This window comes from Thunnus thynnus, chromosome 11, assembly GCF_963924715.1.
Source record: "Thunnus thynnus chromosome 11, fThuThy2.1, whole genome shotgun sequence".
Taxonomy (NCBI): domain Eukaryota; kingdom Metazoa; phylum Chordata; class Actinopteri; order Scombriformes; family Scombridae; genus Thunnus; species Thunnus thynnus.
This window is the reverse complement of record NC_089527.1, coordinates 1,243,972-1,267,935: the sequence shown is the minus strand read 5'-3', so window position 1 is coordinate 1,267,935 and position 23,964 is coordinate 1,243,972. Positions and strand designations below refer to the sequence as shown.

At 36.5% G+C, this 23,964-nt stretch overlaps 2 protein-coding genes across 4 annotated transcripts in view; one reads left to right on the top strand and one right to left on the bottom strand.

Moving 5' to 3' along the window:
- Positions 1-13,800, top strand: part of LOC137192205 (interferon-induced protein 44-like) — a 116,130-nt gene extending 102,330 nt beyond the window's left edge. The window contains exons 2-10 of one of the 3 annotated variants that reach the window (XM_067602729.1): positions 735-784; positions 1,944-1,982; positions 5,840-5,857; positions 6,004-6,037; positions 7,538-7,739; positions 8,388-8,540; positions 9,140-9,308; positions 12,020-12,120; positions 12,219-13,800. In XM_067602729.1, coding sequence (XP_067458830.1) covers positions 1,946-1,982; positions 5,840-5,857; positions 6,004-6,037; positions 7,538-7,739; positions 8,388-8,540; positions 9,140-9,308; positions 12,020-12,120; positions 12,219-12,380 — 876 coding nt within the window. In that variant the 5' untranslated portion in view covers positions 735-784; positions 1,944-1,945 and the 3' untranslated portion in view covers positions 12,381-13,800. Of the gene's footprint in view, positions 1-731; positions 785-1,943; positions 1,983-5,839; positions 5,858-6,003; positions 6,038-7,537; positions 7,740-8,387; positions 8,541-9,139; positions 9,309-12,019; positions 12,121-12,218 lie in introns of all 3 variants that reach the window. The other 2 variants (XM_067602730.1, XM_067602728.1) reach the window with 2 other exon arrangements.
- A 3,544-nt stretch (positions 13,801-17,344) lies between these two features.
- Positions 17,345-23,431, bottom strand: LOC137192172 (interferon-induced protein 44-like). The gene is made up of 5 exons (XM_067602683.1): positions 23,216-23,431; positions 22,691-22,849; positions 22,106-22,274; positions 20,570-20,670; positions 17,345-20,490 (listed from the first exon to the last, which is right to left on the bottom strand). Exons 1-5 carry the CDS (start codon positions 23,429-23,431, stop codon positions 20,329-20,331), a joined length of 807 nt encoding a protein of 268 aa, XP_067458784.1. The 3' UTR covers positions 17,345-20,328.
- Between the last annotated feature and the right edge of the window lie 533 nt (positions 23,432-23,964).

Below are 23,964 nucleotides of genomic sequence, written 5' to 3'. Positions count from 1 at the left end.
GAGTCTGTAGAGAGTCTGTAGAGTGTCTGTAGAGAGTCTGTAGAGAGTCTGTAAAGTGTCTGTAGAGTCTGTAGAGAGTCTGTAGAATTGTAGAAATAGCATGTTAAAAAGTTACTTTAGTGCCCCCTTTGGACAAAATGTGTATGTACCAAGTTTGGTGAAGATTGGATGAAATATGTGCCAACAGAAGCAAAACACATGTTAATTTAAAAAAAACAAAATGGCGGAAAAAATGTATAGGCGCAAATGGGCGTGGCCTATATCAATCTACTCAGCATAATCCAAGGAAGATGTTCACCAAATATTTTTTTGATAGGTCTTATCGTTCATGAGTTATTAGCCAAAACGCATAACATTCAATTACTGACCACATGGTGGTGTGTAGATGTCCTTAAAGAGCTGAACATTTTGATATGTGAATGGTTTCTGTCGTTTAAAGTATAGAGGAGTTGAAAGCTTTCAAAAAACGTACGGAAGAATAAGAAAAAAAACAAGAATAATAAACAAAGATTTGGATAACAAAAGTGTGAATGCTTTCAGCACACTAATAAATAGAGTAACACAGACTGTCTATGTGTGTGTGTGTGTGTGTCTGTGGGTATGTACCTGACTTCCACTGGGAATCTTCTAAACTGGTAGATTTCTTGTAAACGACATGGTTAATGAAAGTGAAAGTAAAGACAAAGTGAGGGCGGGAGGCTGCTTTATAAAAGAGCCAGTTTCTCTTTCAGCAGCACCACTTGCTGTTTGTCTCTGCTGCAACATTTCAACAGGAACAGTAAAGGTATGAATCTTTCTATTATATTTACTGTCAGATTATTTCAGTGATTGAATGAATGTAAAATAATATTTTATGTGTATAGTAGTTTTAAATATGATACATTTCAGAATTGATCAACATGATCAAAATGCAACAAAAGTATATTTTTTAATTTTCATTTAGGTTTTAATAGGTTTTGTTTTTAAGTACACTGTCAGTTTTCTTTCTCCTACTAGTCACTTTGTGTTCTCAGAACCTCTCAGCAAATTTGTTCACTTGACGTTTTACTACTTTTATTAGTTAAGTTTGTAAACTAATAAACTCTGTAACTGTGGTGTCTGCTTCATGTGTGTGAGTGATAAAAAGGCTTCAGTCCAGGCTTTCTGTGGAGTTGATGCTAATTTACCTCCTTTTTGTCCTTTTAAAAGGATTTTTTTGTCTACACATTAATGTCAAATTTATGTAGCACCTTTTCATACAAATGTGCTTCAAAGTGTTTTATGTTGAATGAAGAAAATCTATTCATAAAGAAAAGGAAACTATGGAAAACAGGTTTCCAGAGAAGAAGAAGCAGTAAAACAGCAGGCTTGAATATTCATCCTTCACTTACAGTAAAAATGCATCAGACACAGGGATTTAGAACAGAATGGCTTGATTATCTCTGGAAAAAGGTACAAAACAATTGCAATGAACACTAGACTGCACCTAGAATCAGTTAAAACACCCACAGAACCTTCACCAGCACCAACACAATATGTTCTTATGAATGGATTATAAACTGGATGTTAAATAACACTATTAATAAGAGAAAACAACCACATGGAGCAACAATTAACTATTTCTGTTAATCTGTTCTAACCAATTCTAACTATTTATACATTACTTTCAGCTAATGATTTCAACTATTTATTTACATTACAGTTACTATTTCAGTTCTTTATACATTACTTTTAGCTGAATGAATTTTATTTTGCTGATGACACACAATAAGACAAAATACAATCACAATCTTGTATTATTGCATGCGTGTATATAGGCCAAATATATTTACAGGATATGTAGCCTATATATATGTATCAGAGAGAGACTCTGTTCACTTGTAATTTTCACTTTCACTGTATTTATAATTTATAATATAATTATATTTATAATTGATGTTTTCCATATATTTCTCACTTTCCAGCCATGGGAGGCTCACCTTCAACCCCATCACCCCGTCCAAGTAAGCTACGAAACCACCTGCACAACACAGTTCACACTTTATTCATGATACTAAACTATTATATGATGCAGCAGTGGAAGCAGTAGACACATTTCATGTGTTACATGTATTTGTAGTTTTGCCTTTACTGTATCACTCTCTTAGTTTTATTTTCTTCTATTTTAATAGAATATACACTGTAAAAACTGTTACTTAGATCTAACTCAAAAAAAATGAGGCAACATTTTCCAAGCACTTTTTGCTAGTTTAGTGAACTTTGTGTTTTTTTTAAGTTGAGAAAACTCAGTCTTAAAAAAAAAGAGATTTTGTTCAACCATTGTAAACATAGACAGCATTTTAACTACATCCAACTTCATTAAATTAAGTGGCATTTTAAAGAACTTTTTTTTTTAACTTTCATTTTCCTTATTTTCAAAAAAATATTTACAAATGCTTCCTCTCTGATTTTAAAACACAATCTACTTAAAATAATTAGCTATCATTGACATAAATTTATCAAAGACAAGAGTGGTATTGTTTTAGAACATTTATTGAGCTGCCAATGCAACCACATAGCAAAACGTTTCAACATGAAAAATAACATTTTTTCATTTAAAATTTAACAGTAAGCTGTCAACATTGTAGAACTTTGGACTTCAGCTTATGAACAGCTTGGAAGAATATCTTAAATATATGTTTAAACATTTTAACATTAGCTTAAGTTCAGCATTACATTAAACTTGGACTTGTATCTTTTATCTTATTATAAAGCAGTATAAACTAGTCAATATTACTGCAGGAATAATCCCATTCATCCCGGTCATGAAAAAGGAATAACATTATTACACAGAAACAACAGTCCAGGCACTTGTTTTGGGCCCAGTCAAAAAAAGTCCTTTAAAGGCTTTCAGTGTTTGAAAGTGGAGATTTATATACATCATTCTGTAGAAATCACACTAATCAGGCTCAGAATAATATGTGGCATTCTCAAACTGGAGAACATATTTCACTGTGCAGGCCAGACATTTGTTTTGGGTCCGGTTCCACAAAAGGGCCTTGAAAGGCCAACAAAGTGTTGAAGGAAACTGGAGATTCAGGTACATCAATCTGAAGAAACAAACTTACCTACCTGGACTCATAAAAATATGACATTATTGAACTACAACAATAAAACAGCCAGTATGGCAGCAATCACGTTTGACTGTCTATGCTAGAAGCTTGTTTTTAAGGCTCATGAACCTGGGGGATGGTTTTGGGCACAGAGTGTCAAGTCCAACAAACAGTCTTTGAAAGACCTCAAAGGTTTTGTGAAGTCTCACTGGGTACTGAAGATTCAGGGCTTATGTCACCCCGAGGAGAAGGCAGCATCCTCTGGCAAGATTGTTGAGGGATTTCAGCACAGGGATTCCCGCGATCATGATTCTCACTGCATCTGGCTCATGGCAAACGTAGATCCTCACACTGTGTGTTTTCAGGTCTTCATGTGCTCTGGTCTCTGCTATTCCCTGTGCAACAAACAAGAACAGAAATTAAGAAATTGTTTCATACAAATAAAGAGAAGTTATGAGTTTCAAATCAGATGCTGATAGATAGAGAGCTCTAGATGGATAACAATGTTTCCCGCAGCACTTTATATTTAAGGCGGCTGCCTTGACAACACACGCCTCCCGCCTTAACTACGTAATAATTTTAAAAAAGAATGCTCCTATATATTGGTGCAACGGAACAGCATCACCTTCTATTAGGGCTGTAGCAGATCACAGATGACCCACTGGCCTCTACTGACCCCCACTAGGCCTAAGTATCAGGGAATTTGTGACAGTGTCTTCTTACTACATTTTTAAACTAAAATGTTAAACAAGTAACAAACTCCTTTTCATCATTAATCCACTGCATGGGGTGCATAACGTTAGTGAGTGAGCTGTACTTCACAGCATTTCACATTCAACTATCCCAGGATTCCTGCTAACTAGCCGCATGTGGCTAACTCTATCCATCTACACATGGAAAATGCCCGTTCAGTCAGCCCACATAAAATTACACTGATCTGAACCTGACTTCATGAGCAAACCCAAAACAGACCCAACCTTACTTTTTAACAATACTTACATAGTAGTCAGAAATGAGGTCCTGTCCACTCTCAATTGATTGATTGTTATTTTGGACATTGAGGAAGTGCATATAATTGGCAATGTTTCAATGTTATGCGATCCAATATTCCTCCAGTATCTACAAATGAAAGAACTCAAGATGACCATATGAACATATTCTAGAAAATATTCACATTTTGTAAAAATTCATCCCAGTCACAGTCATTAAAGTTATAGTTATTATTATCATTAGTTATTTGAAGTAACATATCAGGAACTTATACTTAATCAGTGTTTAACCTGCAGCAGACAGCACTCAGCGCTGTAGGAGCAGAGCGGGAACACAGAAGAAAAGCGATGCACTGTGGAGCAAACACAACAAAAAACATTTTAGCCACCTGACATCAATCCCACGCAGGTCCGTGTGTGCGTGCGTGACAGAGAGTGAGCGGGACAGAGCAGAGCGGAATGTGTGTGTAAGACGCTACAATTATGCGCCTGGCCGGAGAGCCCCTAACCCCTGTGTGTAACAGACTACAATTAATAGCATATTGCAGCTCAAAATCACACCCATAAATAAACAAACAACCCTTAACATGTGCAACACAAGGTACACAAGCATATATACATCTTTAATACCAACTGAACATCACAGCAACCTCAGTCAAAGTCACATAAAAGAGCTAAGTAACTAGCGGCTAATCGTTATCATTCTAATCACTAACTTGCTAACTCACATCTAAAACAAAAACAGAATGAACCTGACATAATTAGTGCATTCGCACTTACATATTAAGGATGCACACAGTCCAGCACACAACACAGGCCACTTATGACTGACAGACTGGCTGCAACACACTCGGGTAACTAAACGTTACTACACAGGGATGCACTCAGGTGATGGCGGGCTGAGCAGTTGCATTAGACACAAAGCCTTTCATAGGACTGACTCCGCCTTCTTACAGACATGGCGGCGGTGTCAATTAATTTTAAACTTATCAATAAAAAGGATATGTCATTTGTTGTAAAATTCAAAACATAGAAGCCATATTTGACTAAAAATCAGCATTTTGACGGTACGTTAACTGTTTGAGCTTAGTGTGCATTTTGAAACACCTTATGGCATCGCAAGGAGGAAAACGCACACTTAAGCATAACATAGAGCAATACAATCACGGGTGAAAACATTTAACTTTAAGCAAGAAAATGATTACTTACAAGTTGTGTAGTTTGTCGATGAAAAAGCCAGGCAGGTACTCTTGCAGCCTTGTGGGAGAACAAGTTCAGACTTGCTCAGACTGGTTCCAATTGGGCGGGTCCTGAGGATTTACTTATTCAGTAAGTCCTTAAACTAAGTTTTGTGAAATCAGTTTATTGTTAAGTACCAGGAAATCAAATTTATGACAGAAAATTATAAGTTACTTAAACAGTCACACTTTTTACTTTTCTGTATGTAAAAGAAGACAAAATCAATTTATTGTCAAAAATATACATTTTATAATTAAGTCACATGGACATTGCCACTGAAGGGCTTTTTACAGTGTATGTTTAATGTAACTAAATTCCACTGTTAAGCTAAAAACTATATCAGTTTAGTTTGATTTAAAGAACAACAAGTAAACAACAAGTAAATAAATATCTCTATCACTATTACTACTCTTGCTACAGTTTAACCAAACATCATTGTCATAATTCTGTAATATTCATTTTTACCAGATATCATTCCAAACTTTTTATGATTTTTATTCTTCTATTATCTAAAGTATTGCTTCTGCTTCACTTTCACAGCACCACCACCTTCTCCCAGTAAGTTATGAAATTTATTTTACAACATCCACAACACATTAATTCTGACTATTATTTACATGTTGACGCATGATTCTGATGAATTTACTCTTTCAAAATCCTAATTATATTTACTGTTTGATGCCTTTATGTTATTTCCTTGTCAGCTTTTAGAGATCCGTGGAGAAAAATATCTTGGGGGTGAGTAGATATAAATTTGATGCGGTAGCCTTCATTTGTGCCTCTGCTGCTCAACACCAACCTGTCTGACAGTTTATTTGTTTGTCAGGCCAGAATTTTATTTTGGCTTATGACCAAATACCTGCAAAACTAATGGCATCCCATCACCCTCAGCTGTGTTGCTAATGAGCAAATGCTACAATGCTAACAAACTAATCTAACAGTAAACATTATACCTGCTGAAATTAGCATGTTAGCTAAAGTTTTTTATAACCAGTTGAAATAATTAACCAAAAATAATGGAAGAATAGTTGAAATAATTAGCTATAAGTATAATGTAACCATTGTTACTGTGAACACGGTACAATGCTAAGTACAACCTCACTGCTAGCATGGCTGTTGACTCTTACACTGTGTCTGAAATCTCTCCTTATTTTCTGCATAGTGCACTACTGTTTATTTACCCTCCACCATTTTATTTGTATGTCTGAACTGTGGCATGTACACTACTTTCTTCCTCCATCTGTATGTATTCATGTAACATCAATGCATGTCACTAACTTTGCTTCTTCCCCAGAGTTTTTTGTCACAGGAAAACCTGGGTTCTGGGCCGAGCCTTCGCAGTCCTTCACAGTCCTGATGGCATCCTTCCCTGTCTATAGATGCTTATGCTTGTTGTTGTTGTTGTGATTGTTGCTCTCCTGTCCCCCCTCCCCCTTTCCCTCTCTCTTTCTCTCAACCCAACTGGTCAAAGCAGATGGCCGCCCACCAAGAGCCGGGTTCTGCTTGAGGTTTCTACCCGTTAAAGGGGAGTTTTTCCTTACCGCTGTCGCCAAGTGCTGCTCATGGGGGAATTGTTGGGTCTCTGTAAATTAAAGAGTACAGTCTTGACCTGCTCTATGTGAAAAGTCCCTTGAGATGACTTTTGTTGTGATATGGCGCTATATAAATAAAAAATTGATTGATTGATTGATTAAAGCAAGTCAGGAAGACAATAACATAGAATATCACAGTCAGTGAGTACAGAGCTGAGCAGCTTTTAACAGATTTTTTAACTTGGTTCTGAAAGTAAAGCTGCAGCTCCTCACGTTGTCAGGCAGCGTGTTCCACTGATTTGTTACAGAGAAAGCTGATTGCCAAAATGCAGTGCGGTGAAATGGTGCAATCTCCTATCTGGAGGATCTAATAGAATTTACTGAGCAAGTGTACACAAAGTCATGTAGTGGAGGAGGGGCCAAACCATAAACCAGGCACTAATTTGACAATAATCTAAAATTATCAAAGCTCAGTAAATATTATTTCTCCAGGACCCGCCAGTGATGGAAATGTATTGGCTTTGTGTCCAGAGTTAGAGAAGAATCTCAATTTACAGCTCATTGTTTAGTGAACTGCTGAGTGACTGTTATATAGGGAGTAGTCAATGAATGTATGACGGAGTGATTTTGGACACCACCTTGTAAAAACTGATATGAACGTTTTATGCATTTAATCTAAAATCCAATTCAACAATTTTTTACACAGAGACAAAGAGAGAGATCTGCAGTATGTGAGGAATTATCAACCTGAAAACACCGACGTCAAACATCTCAGGATCTTGCTTTACGGGCCAGTCGGTGCTGGAAAGTCCAGCTTCATCAGTTCTGTCGTCAGCGCCGTGAGAGGCAGGCTGAGCGTTACAGCTGAAGCCAGTGCAACCGTCAGTGACAGAAGTCACTCCAAGAAAGTACGTAAACTAGTCCAGAACAAGTCTTTTTCTTCCTCTACTAATTCTTCTTCACCTCCTTTCACTCTGATTTGATGTTTTTGACACTTGAGATTTGACACACTTGCCTCATCTCCGTCTGGTGTTACTATTAGTGATGTTACCTTCCACACATGATCATCTTTTCAAAGCAAAAGTTTCGCAGCGAGATGTTTCAATGCTTCATTTGCCAAAAATCATGTGACTACCTCAGACGAGGCCTCATTACATCAGGAGGTGTTTTGCTGGTTTTGGATACAGGATGTGCTTCTCAGTCTGCCACAGTATTTAAAAACAGAGCTGTAGACTCAGTTTAAAGGGGATCAGTTCTAATAGTGTAGACTTTATAGAACAAAACAATGAAAGCAGTAAGGCCATTTATATTCTAACTGTTTCATCCTTCCATACAAAGACAATACCAATAATTACTCAGCTGATGTCAGTATTTTACTGTATCAAATACTTCAAACCAGATATTTTCTAACGTAGTTGTTAATCTTTGGCAGATGATTCAACCAGGAGAGTTTCATGCTGATCCAACCCACAATTCTCTGCAAATTACAAACAAAGACACTAGTTAAAGGATGGCACCATTGTCATAAATCCTGCACATTTCCATGTTTCTTTCAGTATGAGACTCACAGAATCCAGAAAGAAAGCAGAGGAAACTTCTACCCTTTTGTATTCAATGACATCATGGGTCTGGAGGAAGGGACTGGATGTGGAGTCAGAGTGGAAGACATCAAACTGGCCTTGAAGGGACACGTGCAGGAGGGATACAAGGTACAACTGTAACACTTGATTCAGTCAAACACGTTAGTTTTGTATGGCAGCATAGTGCTGACACCATGACAAGAAATATCTGCTCAGTTTCTTGTTATAACAAGAAACTTTTCATGTTATTTTGAGATATTTTCTCATTATTAGTAGATGCCAAATTATTCAGTTTTTACAAGAAATCTTCTTGTAATAACAACATATCACTTTGTTATCTCACAAAATGAACGTATCTCATTAAATCAAACTTCTCGTTATAACATGATAAGTTGGTTAGTAATAACAAGAAACTTCCATATGTCATTATGGTTTGAATAAGATTTATGTCATGTATTTAGTATCTAGTAAAAATAAATATAAAAAATATAAAATATCTCTGAATAACATGAAAAATATCTTGTTATAATAAATATTTCACTAATTTTAGTTCTACTGGTAATACTGAATTTTATTTATCTTTTAAAGCTATTTATTAGTTAATTTTTTTTTAACTAAAAATAGATTTGTATACTTCTCCCATTTGCTCAGTAGATATGAACCTTTTTTGTAGACTTTGTTGACATTGTTGCATCATTGTTTATATGGACTTTTATATTATTTTACAGTTCAATCCTGCATCTCCATTGTCAGACCGTGATCCTGGATACATCTCCTCACCGTCTGCAGATGACAAAGTTCATCTTCTGGTTTGTGTCTGTTCTGCTAATGCATCAGAGATTAAGGAGCCTGTTATGCAGAAGATGAGGGAAATCAGAGAAGCAGCCAGTGACTTGGGTAAGAGCAGTGCTTTAGAGAAGAGTATCAGCCAATGAAACACATCTGTTATAATAAGGTTTCAGGTACACTGCTCACAGTAAAGCTGAGTGTTCATGAATCTGCTTCAATCAGTGAACTCATGCAGAACTAATAATGATGTGAATGTTGAGTACGTACAGACTGCAGCTCAGCTGATACTGCAGTTATGACACTGATGTAAATATAGAAATATTAGCGTTTAAAACAATCTGATAATGATGTAATATATCTAATTTAATATATGTATATAAACATTTTTGATATGAATTAATTATTTTAACTAATTAATTATTTGATATTTATCCCTTAAATTTGGTTAGAGTCCAGTTTCTGACTGAAATATCTCAATAACTATTGGATGAATATTGTACAGATATTCATGATCCTCTCAGGATGAATCTAGTCTCTTCACTGATCCTCTGACTTTTCACCCAGTGACATCATCCGCTCAAAATTTAAATTTGTCCGAAACATACAAACTGCTAATTATCAAATGTTAGCATGCTAACGTTAAGATGGTGAACATGGTGAGCATTATACCTGCCAAACATCAACATGTTAGCATTTAGCTAAAAGAATGTCAGTACAGTACCTAAGTTACAGCCACACAGAGCAGCTCGCAGGGCTCTAGACTCTTATGAACATATTTACTGAGGATTCTCAGCTCCTCTTTTAGGCGCTAAACAGCTGAACTGTGATTCTCCTTATTTACTGACCATACTGAGGTTTTGTGTCAGTTAAATGGAAGAAAAGTGGCACAGCTGAACATTCAAAGTTCAGCAGCAGAAATCACTTTTCACTCCATTCTTGTCCAGACATACAAGTGAGTCTGATTCTCATCACTTTCTGCAAATCAGATGACGTGCAGCTTATTTTAAATATCCTACTACGTCAAAACATTGTGACAACACAAATGTTTGTGATTACGGGCCCTATTTTAACGATCTAAAGTGCATGGTCTGAAGCGCATGGTGCAAATGCACTTAGTTTGTGTCCAAATCCACTTTTGCTATTTTAACGGTGGAAAAATGGTCGCTGCGCCAGGCGCACGGTTCAAAGGGGTTGTCCATAGTCTCCTAATTAATCATGGGTGTGTTTTCAGCGTAACATGCAATAAACCAATCACAGTGTCATCTCCCTTTCCCTTTAAGAGCCAGGTGTGCTTGCACCTTGGCGGATTGCTATTATAACGGCGCATTTGCCGAGTAGCAAGAAGGAGCGCTTCTCTGCAGAGGAAACGGATCTCCTCGTGCGCAAAGGGAAAGTGCACGATCCATAGCGAGCACACTGCTGCTCCTGGACCCTCCCGTGGTCCCAGACCACCAGTTTAAGATCCTGTTCATTCATTTGTTGCAAATTTGTCTTCGTTTGGTTTTTGAAAAGGTTTATTATTTTAATTACAGCTTTGGATTCTTTAAAATCGTTTTGTTCAGTCAGGGAGTATCAGGTCAAATCAGCAGGTTTTAATTGTTGAAAGTATAGAAACTTGATCACTGTAACCTCAAAAATGTTAAAGAATATTTGTTAAATATTGTTCAAAAATTAAAGAATTAATTTTAATCATGTAAAGAATCATCAACACAGTTATCAGGACTTGATGAGCTCTCCAAGGTGCTGATCCTGCTGCTGGCAGCAGCTAGAAGCTGTGCAGATTTATTTCCTTCGTTAGTTTAATCATTGTTTTCACCTCATTTATTTCCTCATGTCATCATGTACTGATGCAGCAGGAAAGTCGATCTGTGTCTGATCCGTTGTTGTCCGTCTGTTTAAATACCTACATGATTACACGATTTGGTCAAATAATTCAACAATTTAATCCATCATTACTGCGATTAGTTAATTCTGATAAATATTATGACTGAGCATTATGACATATATTTTTAAAAATATATTAATATACACAATAATAATCTTTCACATTGTAATCCTTTTATTTGTTACCTTGTGCATGTTTGTGCGCTGCTGTGTGTCCTGTGTGTGTAACAAGCAGAGTGTATGTGGTGCAGCCGCCTGTGTAGGTGCATATTACTGTCCTGATAACGCTCCTTAAAATAACAGTGAAACACTGCGCCATTGACTTTAGACCAGGTATTTGTTGGTCAATAGTGCAATCGCTCTCTGCTGCCTCAAGATAGCAATACGCCAACAATGCGCCTGACCACACCTTACATTTAGACCAACACGCCCATGGGCGCACTGATGGACGCACTGATGGACGCACTGATGGGCGCACTGATGGACGCAAGTGCCAACAACGTGGGCGCTGGACGGGAAAATGACAACTGCGTCGGTCTTAAAATAAGATAGGACCCTTAGTGCTTAGTAAATATCCTCCTCAGTCTTGCTCTGCAATAGTTTAAGCTAAAATAAAATATTAATGCCAAAATGAATATTTATTCCAGAAAATTTACATTGTGGAACAATAAGTTACAGCTAATTTTTGTTTGTGTCTTTTTGTTGGTATTGGTAAACTGTTGTTTCTTCAGTATTTTATATATTTTGTGCTGGTTTGTGAACACCACAGCTTTAATCTGTATTTATCTGTCTTCTTAATGTGAAGTGGTCTAGTCTGCATTTCTTAGGTTTGTGGTTTACAGTGTTTAACATGCAGTTCTAATGTTTTTTTAAACCTGAATGAACTGTGAAAGTTAACTGAAGTCAGGTTACTAAATGCATCTCTCTGTCGGCAGGGATTCCTCAAGTGGCGATTGTCACCAAAGTTGATCAAGCCTGTGGTGAAACTCAAAAGGATCTAAAGAATGTCTACAAGAGCAAATACCTGAAGAAAAAGGTGAGTTTCTGTCAGTTTTGTTACATAAATGTAAAGTAAGTTCATTATTTTTATAATGTGAGCTCACTGTAGATGACTTTTGTTTCTTTAAAACTTAGATCACAGACTTCAGCGCTAGGCTGGGTATTCCACTCAACTGCATCTTTGCTGTGAAGAACTACAGCTCAGAAACCTACCTGGATGAGGATGTTAACACACTGATGCTGAACGCACTGAGACTGATGATTGACTTTGGAGATGACTTCATTAACAAAATGTAAGCCTACTTTCTGCTGAGATACATGGTCATCATACCATTATCATTGATTATCATTAATGATGATCAGCTTAATACCAGTATGATGGAGAATGGTTTAGTATTATTGTATTAATACACATTCATGTTGAGATCATCAATAAGGAGGTATTAGTCTGTGTTGATTTGCTTTTTATTATCCTAATGTGTAGTTGATTTGTTTGCCTTTCCTTCCCTTTCATAAAGTCGCTCCACTCAAAAACGTGTTTTTCTTCTTGTTCCTTCAGTTGGATGTTTGTTCTCTTCTCTTTGTAGAATCATGTGCAGAGTTTGTTTTCATTCTTCTGCTGAAAGTTTCTCTGAAATCATTTAAAATCAGATATTCAGATGTGGTCCTATGAGCAGGATTTGTGACATCACAACTAGTTTGGAAGCCAATCCTGGTCCAATATTCAATTCACACAAATGTGATGTGATTTTCTTTATTGGTTTTGTGGAAAAAACATATCAGACATTATTGTTCCAGTATTTAAGCTACACTTATTTCAACATTTAGCTGGATAGAAATGCAGATAAAACACAGTTTCAACTGCATTTTAATGACTAAATATATTATATGTGGAGAAAACTGGTGAAAATCAGTTAAAGTACTTACAGATTTCACCTTGAAGTCTCATTTGCTGATTGTTTGTGCAAAAGAGGAACTTCTTGTTCTTCTTCTTCGTCTTCTTCATTTTTATGGCAGTTGCCAAACAACATTTTGGTGCATTACCACCATCAACTGGAATGGAGTGTGGATCAGGAATCTATACATTCACTAATTCTAATAATACATAAAAAAAGTAAAATTAAGAAAATAAAGTTATATTCTTATTCTTTCTATCAAGTTTGAAAACACTTTTCTTCATAATAGATCACATAAATCAAAGCTTAACTTTATTTCTTTGATCTTCTCTCAGCATCATATTTTGGACATTAAAGCATAAAATGCTCTTAAGTTTCTTCTCAATCACAAAATTCCCACCTTCCTGTATTATATTTTCCTATTTTAAATAACGTTCTGTTTAATCCTGAATGACCAAAACGTTCTCCAAATGTTCTTCCTTTGTTCATCTGTCAGCTATTTCATTTCCTTTGATTCCTGTATGTGCTGGTTTCCGTACAAATGTCAGTTCCATCATATGAATTCTATATAGTGTTGAGGGGAGACCTCAACCCCTGTATGTGTGAACAAAAGTGTAAAAAAGATTTTGAACAATATAAATGTTGATAAAAACAACCAGTGGAAGAGTTTATAGACAGGTGAGACTGAAGAGGTGAGTTTTCAGTTCTCAGGTTTGTGTCTCAGTCCAGGAAACAGAATATAATGATCCCTTCATGTATGTATGTACTGATTTGTAAAACAAGTTACTGACCTTCAAAGAAATAAAATAAATTGTACTGTCTTGTGTATCTTTTCTTATAACATTATTGATCATTGCTTTTAGCAGTGGCTCACAGTCCTGTCCAGTCCTGGGGGCTGGGGGGTCACCTGCCAAGCTTCTCAGGACTGTGAAACTGCCAGGAATTGAAACTCCACATCAGTTCCCGGCAGTTTGTCTGTGCTGTCTACAAATTCCCGTGAACAGTCGTTAACCTGCACTAAACAGCAATTAACAGTGCTGCTTACTGATGAAAATCACACTTTTCATGCAGTGAAACAGGACGGACTTCTGAGCCTCTTTAGACAGGAGGGTCTAGAGCTGCTGTAGTGGTGTCAGTCTGAGGTCTCAGGTCGTCTGAAGGGTTGAGGTTAAACTCTCCCTGCAGCTCACTTAACTGTTGTTCAAGAATCTGTTGTTCAGCTCCCTGCTTTTCCTTCAGGTTTGCTGAAAATGAGAGAGTAAAGCCACAGATAATCTTAGTGGTTTCCCAGAGTCGACTACACACTCAGGATGTGTCGATATCCTGCACACTTTCTGTGTTATTACTATTTCAACATGTTGTGTTAAATTATCCAATATATGTGTTAAAAAAATTAAAATATTTCTCGAGTGACCGATACAATGTGTAAAATAATAATAATAATAATAATAATAATAATAATAATAATAACTTTATTTGTATAGCACCTTTCATACAAAAAAAATCAAGCTCAAACTGCTTCATAAAATGAACATAAAAACATGTAAGTGGACATAAGAGGGAAAATGAAACATTTTGATAAAAGATCAAATAAAGTGTCAATAGAATACATTATAATAAGATATAATAAAAACAAAGTTAAAACATAGAAGACATAAAATGTAAAAAATCAAGTAAAATTGAACATTTTAAAAGAAGTGCAGTAGAGCATCAGTGTGAAGCAGACTGAGAGAAAATCTAGTTAAAGTCTAAAGTGAAGAGATAAGTTTTTAGTTTTCTTTTAAAGATATATAGCTGATATCTATCAGTCGAGTTTCCATAGTTTTGGGACGTAATTGACAAAGGCTGCATTCCCGATTTTCTTTCAGCTGTTGCTGGAATCTCCAATAAACCAGCAGCAGATGATCTCAGTGTTCTTGAAGGCAAATAGTTAATAAGGGAGTTAGCGATGCAGTTTGGTCCTAGTCCATTAAGGGCTTTGTATGTAAGGAGGACGACCTTAAAGTCAATTCTAAATGCTACAGGAAGCCAGTGCAGAGCTGAGTAGCTGGTCAGTAGTGGAGAATAATATTCTAGAGTTCCAGCGTTCTCTGTAATAATCTTGGAAAGTAATCCTTTCTTGCCAGACATACTGCTTTGTTACAGACAGTCATGGCTTCTTTGTATATATCACAGTGAACTGTGAGTCTAGTTTTCATTTTCTTTCAGCTGTCTGACAGATTCACTTGATCTCTTTAACACTCTTATTGTTTAACCATGAGGAGATTCTGTCAGTCCACTTCTTTTATCTTTTAATGAAGCAACAGTATTTAAAGCAGATGACAATGCGTTGTTGAAATTTTCAACAGCTGTAATTGTCACAGCTGTATGGCTCAAATGATCTCATCATATTAGAGGACAGTTTCAGCCTTGTTGTCTAGGAGTCTGTTTTAAACCAAAATGTCCCTTTTAGTCTTTGTCAGGGTTACGTTGGCATCATAAAACACACAGTGATGATCAGAAATGATAATTCAAATACTGAGACATTATCAATGTTTAACCCTTTTGTTATTACTGAATCTAGAGTGTTACCATGGTGATGAGGGGCTTCATTTACATGTTGGGTGAGTTCAAAACTGTCCAGTAAATTTACAAGCTCCACAGCTTTGGAGTCATTCTATTTATTAATATGAATGTTCAGGTCTCTGTTCAGGATTAACAGATAGATTAGACAGGTACCAGGTGGTCTGTGATTGCTATGATGTGTTTGAACACGCCACCAGCTGTTTAAGATCACCAGTATGTTTAATGAAGCAGCATGGGCTCTGTCTCATCTCTGGTGGACACCTGAGCGGTGATGACTGTGGTTCTTATGCTCAACAGTTCATCAATTTGACTGAACTTCAGCCTGGTAGTTATAACTAACTCCTGTGTTGCAGGGGGGAGGGGGGTCGTTGGGTCCATCTTTTGGATGCCTTCAGTGATTTGAAGCAGAGGGTCAGGTGACGGGGGAGCCTGTAGTCTGGACCCAGTGATGTTTGGATGAATCCCATCAGGTTTAAAGCAGCCTCTTTAGTTCCATAAAATATTGAAATTGTCTATTTTTAAGTTTATCCCATGGGTGATGCACACCGATGTCAGCCATGTATTCAGGCCAGCGAGTCTGCTAAAAGAATCAATTCCTTTCTTCCAGGTCAGGATTGGTCCAGAAATTAGTATATCTTGTGATTTATAGTCGCTCAGTTTTTCCAGTAGTAGGGAAAAATCTTTTGTCAGGATTTCAGAGCCTGTTTTCTTTCACAGAATGTCAAAAGACCCAGTGTGGATAATAACTTTGATATTACTTGGACGTACAGTAAGGATAGCTAGCAACAGGCCAGTCAGTTCCTCAACAGGTGTATCATCCATAGTTAGATTCTCAGTCTTTGCCAGTTTTACATGTTTTATACAAACGTATTTAAAAAAAAAAAATGTCACTACCAGGATCACATGTATCTTGCAATAAAAAGATTAAAATAAGCAACTATTTCCTTCCCAAACTGTCAGCAGTTATTTTTGCAGGTAAAAAACAGTCAGATCAAATGGATTTAAACTTTAAAAATGATTTTGATATAAAGAAATACAACATACAAAAACTAAACCACATTTTAAAATTCTACTTATATATATAATTATTACTACAGAGGTTACTGTATGGATCGTCATGATGTACAGTAAAATCACAAGCTATTACACAGGAAAACATGGTGATTACTGGATCTGATTCATAGAGGAGCAGCAGCAACATAACGGGAAGCTTAACCATGAAGTGCTTTAAATGTGATCAATAAAATCTTAAAATGAAGCTCTAACAGTGACTGATGACCGGTGAAGAGAAGACTGGTGTGATCTGGTCTCTTTAATGTTGTTAAAAGATGAGCAACAGAGACTCTTCTGTAGGGAGGAGATGGACTTAAGAGGATTGTTTTTTATTTAGCAGGAGGACGTTCTAACCCTAACCCATCCAGCACTTGAGTTCCATTCACATAACAACAATAATGAATATTAGCTACATCACCGAAAATGCTCCTTACATGTTAATACATCAGTCATATTAATCCAGTAATATAACAAATACTGTAATAATACACCACAAACCCTCTGAGAGGAGACATTTACATCATGAGTACTTGTACATTTGCTGATACTTCTGTACTTTGAAATAAATTTGGATGCAGGACATTTACTTGTATTATTAGTGTTATTATTAGTAGGGATGTGCAGAGATCCCAGTATTTGTATTTGTATTCGAATAAAAGTAGAAAGAGGCTTAAAAATCCTGTTTTTGTTTTTATGACACTTTTAATTTTAGAAAATTAAAGTGTTACAATTAGTGTTCATGAATAAACTACCTTATGAAGGAGGTTCCAACATCGGGTCTTGAACTGGAGTCTCCCAGATCATAGACGACTGCGCTGACTACTGAACTAAAACTTTACTCATCACCTCGTTGCAGCCAGACCTCTACCTATTTATACACCCATAACACAGTGACAGCACATCATGTAACATCATGCTTTATTTATAGAGCACCTTTCATGACATAAAATGCAGCTCAAAGTGCTTCACAAAATAAATGTAAAACATAGATACAGATATATACACATGCACAAGCACATAGATACACACACACACATACATGTATATATATATATACATATACATATGCATGCGTATATATATGCATACATACATAAACATATACATACATATACACACATACATATTAAACAGGATAAATATCAGTTAAAACATAGTAAAGGAGTAAAAGACAAATTCTAGAGAAGGGATAAAATCATCGGGGTAAAACAAAATCGATTAAAGGCGAGGTCATAGAAGTAGGTTTTGAGTTGCTTCTTAAAACTGTCAACCGAGGTGGCCTGTCTGATATGAGGAGGGAGCATGTTCCAAATCCTCGGTGCATAACAACTGAAGGCAGCGTCGCCGTACCTCTTGCTGTTCGTCAGTGGCACCTTCAGCAGATCAGCACCATGCGATCTGAGGGAGCGATTTGGAACATACTCCAATCTGACAGGTATGAAGGTGCTAGCCCATTCAGAGCTTTAAAAACAAGTAAAAAAAAATTAAAATCTATCCTCAATGCTACTGGGAGCCAGAGCAAAGATGCTAACACAGGAGTAATGTGAACTCTTTTACTGGTTTTTGTCAGAATTCTTGCTGCAGAGTTTTGGATGAGTTGCAGTCTATCAATAGTTTTTTTGGCAAACCAGTGTATAGTGCGTTGCAATAATCTAACCGTGAGAGTACAAAGGCAGTTTTATTGCATCCTCCAGGGAGAGGTAGGGTCTGACTCTTGCAATGTTTCTCAGGTGATAAAAGGCTGTTTTAGTAACATTGCTGATATGATTGTCAAAATTGAGGTCAGGATCAAGAATGACACCCAGGTTTTTCACTATTGGTTTTACCTGTAGGGCCAGATTTCCAAGTCTATTTTTTATTTCATCTCTTTGAGCGTCCGTGCCAATGATAAAGACTTCACTTTTGTCTTCATTTAATTTGAGAAAGTTGCCATTCATCCACTGCACAATACTGGAGAAGCAGTTTAGTAGAGGGTGTAGGGCATCCTTATTGTCAGGTGCTACAGATAAATACAGCTGGGTGTCATCAGCATAGCAGTGAAAATGAATCCTGTGGTTACGAATAATTTCACCAAGTGGAAGTGTTGTATCAAATTGTTGCAGAAAAATATACCAGAGCAAAAAACTCTCCTTTGCAAATAAAAAGGGAGTCAGAGGTCCAAGCAGCAAAGTGTTCTTTAATGCCGGCAAAAAAGGGGAGCAATCAGCACTTTACAACGAACCAAATCGCTCGGTTTTTTCTTTGGGGCATTGTTTTTATTCCCTTGGGTCGGCATAGGTCACACCTTATCATCCACCCTCCCTAATTTTTGACCAATTATTATGTTACTTTTATCTCCGTCACTCGTTGTTGGTCAAAACTCTTCAAAACAGGTTTTGAGCTGTTTGAGGATATGTACTGGCATATTCAATTCTACTTGATTATATCCAATTTTTATATAAGTATTGGGAATCATTTTACACCATTATTGCCAAATTGTCTTCTGGCCTTTTATTTTTTTAATAAGTTATTCTAGTCATTTTATACCCTTATTTCTTGATCTCCTCCAGAGAGTATTTTTTTAAAAGGTGAAGACTTTAATGCAGACCCAAGCAAAGTGACATGTAATACAAACACACTCAAATTTCTCCAGTGTATGATTATGATTCTTCTACCGTGCCTCTATACGTACATTGTGATTAACTATGGTTCATGAGATTATAACTACACCAATACAAATTGTATGACACTAGCCCTTATCGCTTATAAACTTATAAAATCAATCTGCATAGCTTAATATTGTCTTTAAGCACACCAATGACTTTTAATGAAAATACACCACAGATGTAAAGAGAAAATAACAACGGACCAAGGATCGAGCCCTGAGGAACACCGTAGAGAATGCTTTGCTTCTCGGAAACATAGTCACCAAGACTAACAAAGTAGTTTCTGTCTGTGAGGTACGTAAACCAGCTCAGCGTGGTTCCTGAGAGACCGATCCAGCTTTTGAGTCTGTTCAGAAGTATGAGGAGGAGGAGAACAAGAACAGAAACGTTCTTTTTATCTGCGCTCATTCTAAGATCATTTATGACTTTAGTGAGAGCAGTCTCGGTGCTATGTTTACCTCTGAAACCAGACTGAGATTTTTCATAAATATCATTGTTATGTAAGAAAGCCTCTAGCTGTATCAACACTGCCCTTTCCAGGATTTTACCTAGAAAGGGCAGGTTGGATAGATTACTTCCTTTAAATCAAGTTGCTTCATTTTCTCAGAAAGAGATGCTGAATGAGAGATTTCAGTGAGTTACAGAGGCTGAACAGGAAGTGATGTCATGACTTCAGCTCTCTACGCTGAGCCAGATGGAGCTGGGTTCATAAGGACTGATTAATACTGTAATGATATTAGTGCATTGTTTGTTAAACTAAATAAATGAGAATACATTTTTAAATTAAAAGAAAAGAGAAAGACTCCACTGCTACGCCTTCATATTTATGTGACCACAGAAATTCCTGCTCTGACCTGATTGAATCAATGACCTAATCTGTGAAAATAAACTAATTATAATAAACTGTTGTTTTCCTTTCAGCTGACTACAAGAAAATTCAGACACAACCTCTGTTTCTATAAGTGGCACATAGAGACAGTAACAGACTCCTTATCTCCTTAAATTACAGACATGGACAATAAAAGATAATTAGCAAAAAGTAAAACCAGTAAATAAAGTGTTATTGCTCATTTCTGTTTATAATTTTTACATTTTGTTGATGAAGTCGTCTCCAAAGTTGATCATGTGTCTCAGAGCGCTGAGGATCAGAGTGTCCACATCATCGTTGAGGTTGATTTCATCTCTGTAGTTCTTCACAGGAAAGATGCAGTTCATCGGGATGCCGACTGCTGAGCTCAAATCGTTCATCTACATGTTAAAGAAACAACATTAATAATGTGAAGTTTTTGACTGCAAAGCTTTAGGTTACATTTCTGTATAAACTCACCTTTTTCTTCAGGTATTTGCTCTTATAAACTTTCCTCAGATTCTTGTCAGTTTCAGCACAGGCCTCGTCGATCTTTGTGATCATCATCATCTGAGGAATCCCTGCAGATACAAAAACACACTCAGCTCTTTAAACTCGACTCAAAGCTAACATGATCAGGCTAACTGAAACCTGGTTTTAACCCTCTGCAGTCCAGCTTCATTTAGCTTCATTTTTACTTTCTCTGCATTCATGTTTGTCTTTTTTACCTTTTAAACCTCCACATACATGGTCTCTTTCTTTCAGCTCAAACTCAGCCATATGTCTCACTTATTATTTTGTCAATTAACAAATTATAAAACTGACAGAAACCCAAATGATGAGAAAAATGATACAGATGCTGATAAATGTGCACATTTTAGTGATAATCACTGAAAATATTTTTATAAAACAGTTTAAAGTTGTAAAAAATCTAGTTTCATTATTCATACACACAAATCCAGCAGAAATGTGTAAGAAATTAAACTGTAATTCAGTCTGTTTACATGTAAAGTGATTTTATATCATTATTGTGCCTTTATCATTGAAAGTATTTATGTGCCTATAAATCAATGAAAATATGAATAATTCATTTTTTTTAAATAATTGTTCATCCACACACATAAATGAGATCCTGTATGAAAATCCCACATCAGCACTTTCTCTACATGAGATATAAATAAGGTTTTGTTACTGTGAATAAAACATGTTCAGTGTATTCATGGATCAGAGGGTTGATTGGCTCAGTGTGTTATCACTGTATTAAACAACAAAGTCAATTTAAAGTAACAGCTGAACAATCTGTTTACAGGAGGAGAAAGTTTCTGTTTTCTACAAACTAAAATGTCTCAGTTTTAACCTCTGTTCACAGTAAAATGTTTTATCTTTAAAATCTTGTTCATAAAGGCCTTTATGGACTTAATAAATTATAACATGTTAGCCATTGTCTAAAATCATTTTTGTTAATTTTTTTGAGTTTTAAAAATACAAACATAAGGCTGTAAACACTTTTTTCAGTGTATTTAAAGCTTTAATCTGATACGAGTCTGCACATTATTTCAATATATATTTAGTCCTGACCGTTGTATCATGGACTGTATCAAACTGAGACGACTTATTCATAGATGAGTCTTGGACTAATAATAATATGTAATAATATGAAGAAACACGGACCTGCAGCAGGTGTCTGTTTAGTCTCTAATTCTTTTATCTCTCAGGAAATCAAACTTAAATATTTGTGATGACTCTTCTCTTGAAAAGTTTTCCATGTAACTATTAGAAGGTGAAACTCTAGGTTGATGTACTTGATGTACATGTTTCATGTATTTAATGTACGTTTGTCTGTTGGTTCTGTGTTTACTGGCTGCAAGACTCATCTCCCCTCCAGGAAAATAAAGTCAACATTGAAAGTTGGTGCTGAACGATGTGTTTTAATGTTGGAGACCAGGAGTTCAGATCAAGTTAACCTGAATAAAACAGGATCAGTGGATGCACACTTTCAGTAAACTCTGTTCTCACCCAGGTCTGTGGCTGCCTCTCTGATGCCCCTCATCTTCTCTAAGACTGACTCACTAATCTCTGCTGTGTTAGCAGAGAGGATGCAAACCAGAGCGTGGACTTGATCGTCTGGAGAGGGGGACGGGTTGTATCCTGGATCGCTCTCTGACAGTGCAGATACTGGGTTGAACTGGAAAACAATGTAGAACCAAAATGAATGACACAATGACACACATGATAAGCTGCAGATATTTATATTTATATTTAAATACAGTTAATAACCAGTAAGAAGGCTGTTATGAGGAACTGGGGGATGGCTAACCCTGACCCTTAAGGAGCAGCTGATCCTGAAGAGGGAGGTGTTGTGGATTTGTAGGACGGGCACTTTAATCTCAAGAGGGTTCAATGAGGAACCAGACATGGAGCTATTTTTATAAGTTAATGCAGCATCATCAGAGGAGCAGACAGGCTTTCTGACAACAGAAACAAGTTCCTCATGAAATGTGATGATGTGACGGTCCAGTGTTGTGTTTGGGTGGAGCTGCTGAATATAAAGGAGACCCCTGATCAGACATAATATATGATATGATAATGTGACAGTTGTACCTTGTAACCCTCCATCACACGTCCCTTCATGGCCAGTTTGATGTCTTCAGGATGAACACCACACTTCTTCCCCTCCTCCAGACCCATGATGTCATTGAAGACGATCGGGTAGAAGGTCTTTGGGTTTCCTCTTCCTTTCCTGATTTCATGAGTTTCATACTGAAACACAAACAGAGAAACATGCATCTTTGACTTTGTATAAAAACCCTGGATACATCTCTGTGAATGAGGCTTAAGATTCGACTCTCAGCTGTTTAAATCAGATTCTGGATCAGTTTGGAATGAATTCAGTGAGTAAAGTGATGAGGTTTGTTCGAATTTGTGTGAAACAAATTGTAAATAATTCAAATTGATGATCAGAACATAAACCTACAGCAGTATTTCCAGCCTGTGAAACCACCTGCATAAACTGTCCTATGAATCACTGTGATATCTGCTCCAAGAATTACAAATTAACCAAACAGCAAATAACAAGTGATGTTCTTTTAACAAGCTTCATTTTTGACACAGATCAAGTGTTTTTACCTTTGTGGTGAAACTCCTATCAGAGGTGGTAGCACTGGCTCCAGCAGGAATGCTCATTCTGCCTCGCAGGATGTTGCTGACAGAGTTGATGAAGCTGGATTTTCCGGATCCGACCGGCCCGTACAGCAGAACTCGGATGTGTTTGACTTCCTCGTTTTCAGGTTGGTACTCCTGCACATACTGCAGATCCCTCTCATTGTCTCTGTAAAAATACATTTGATTTCAGTTTTTAACTGATTTTATTAATATCATCAGCAAACTGACATATTTCCACACAGCACATTTAGGAAAGAAATGTTCTGTTATTAGAGACAATATTGAAAATGAAATTGATAATAATGATGACTGAATATATAAACTATTACATAATATTAATATTAATATTAATAATAAATCAAACAAACATGGAGTTGAACTTAAATGCTGAGGTGGATGAAGTTTACGTGTTTGTGATGATTAAAGAAAGAAAAGTTTAAAATATTAGGATTCATCACATTAAACACACATGTAGGAGGTTGAAGGGAAACTACAAGTCATCTAGTCCATGAAATCACAAATACTACAAAGTTAAAAGAAACATAAGAACATTAGATACACAACAATACTGTTACTGCAGTAAATCTACATCACATGTTTATACATGGGTTACTGACTCTATCTGCAGTTTCCTCTCACTTTCCTTTCACTGTTTCATGAGTCATGATCAAAATAAATACAACAGCAAGCATCAACACACACACACACACACA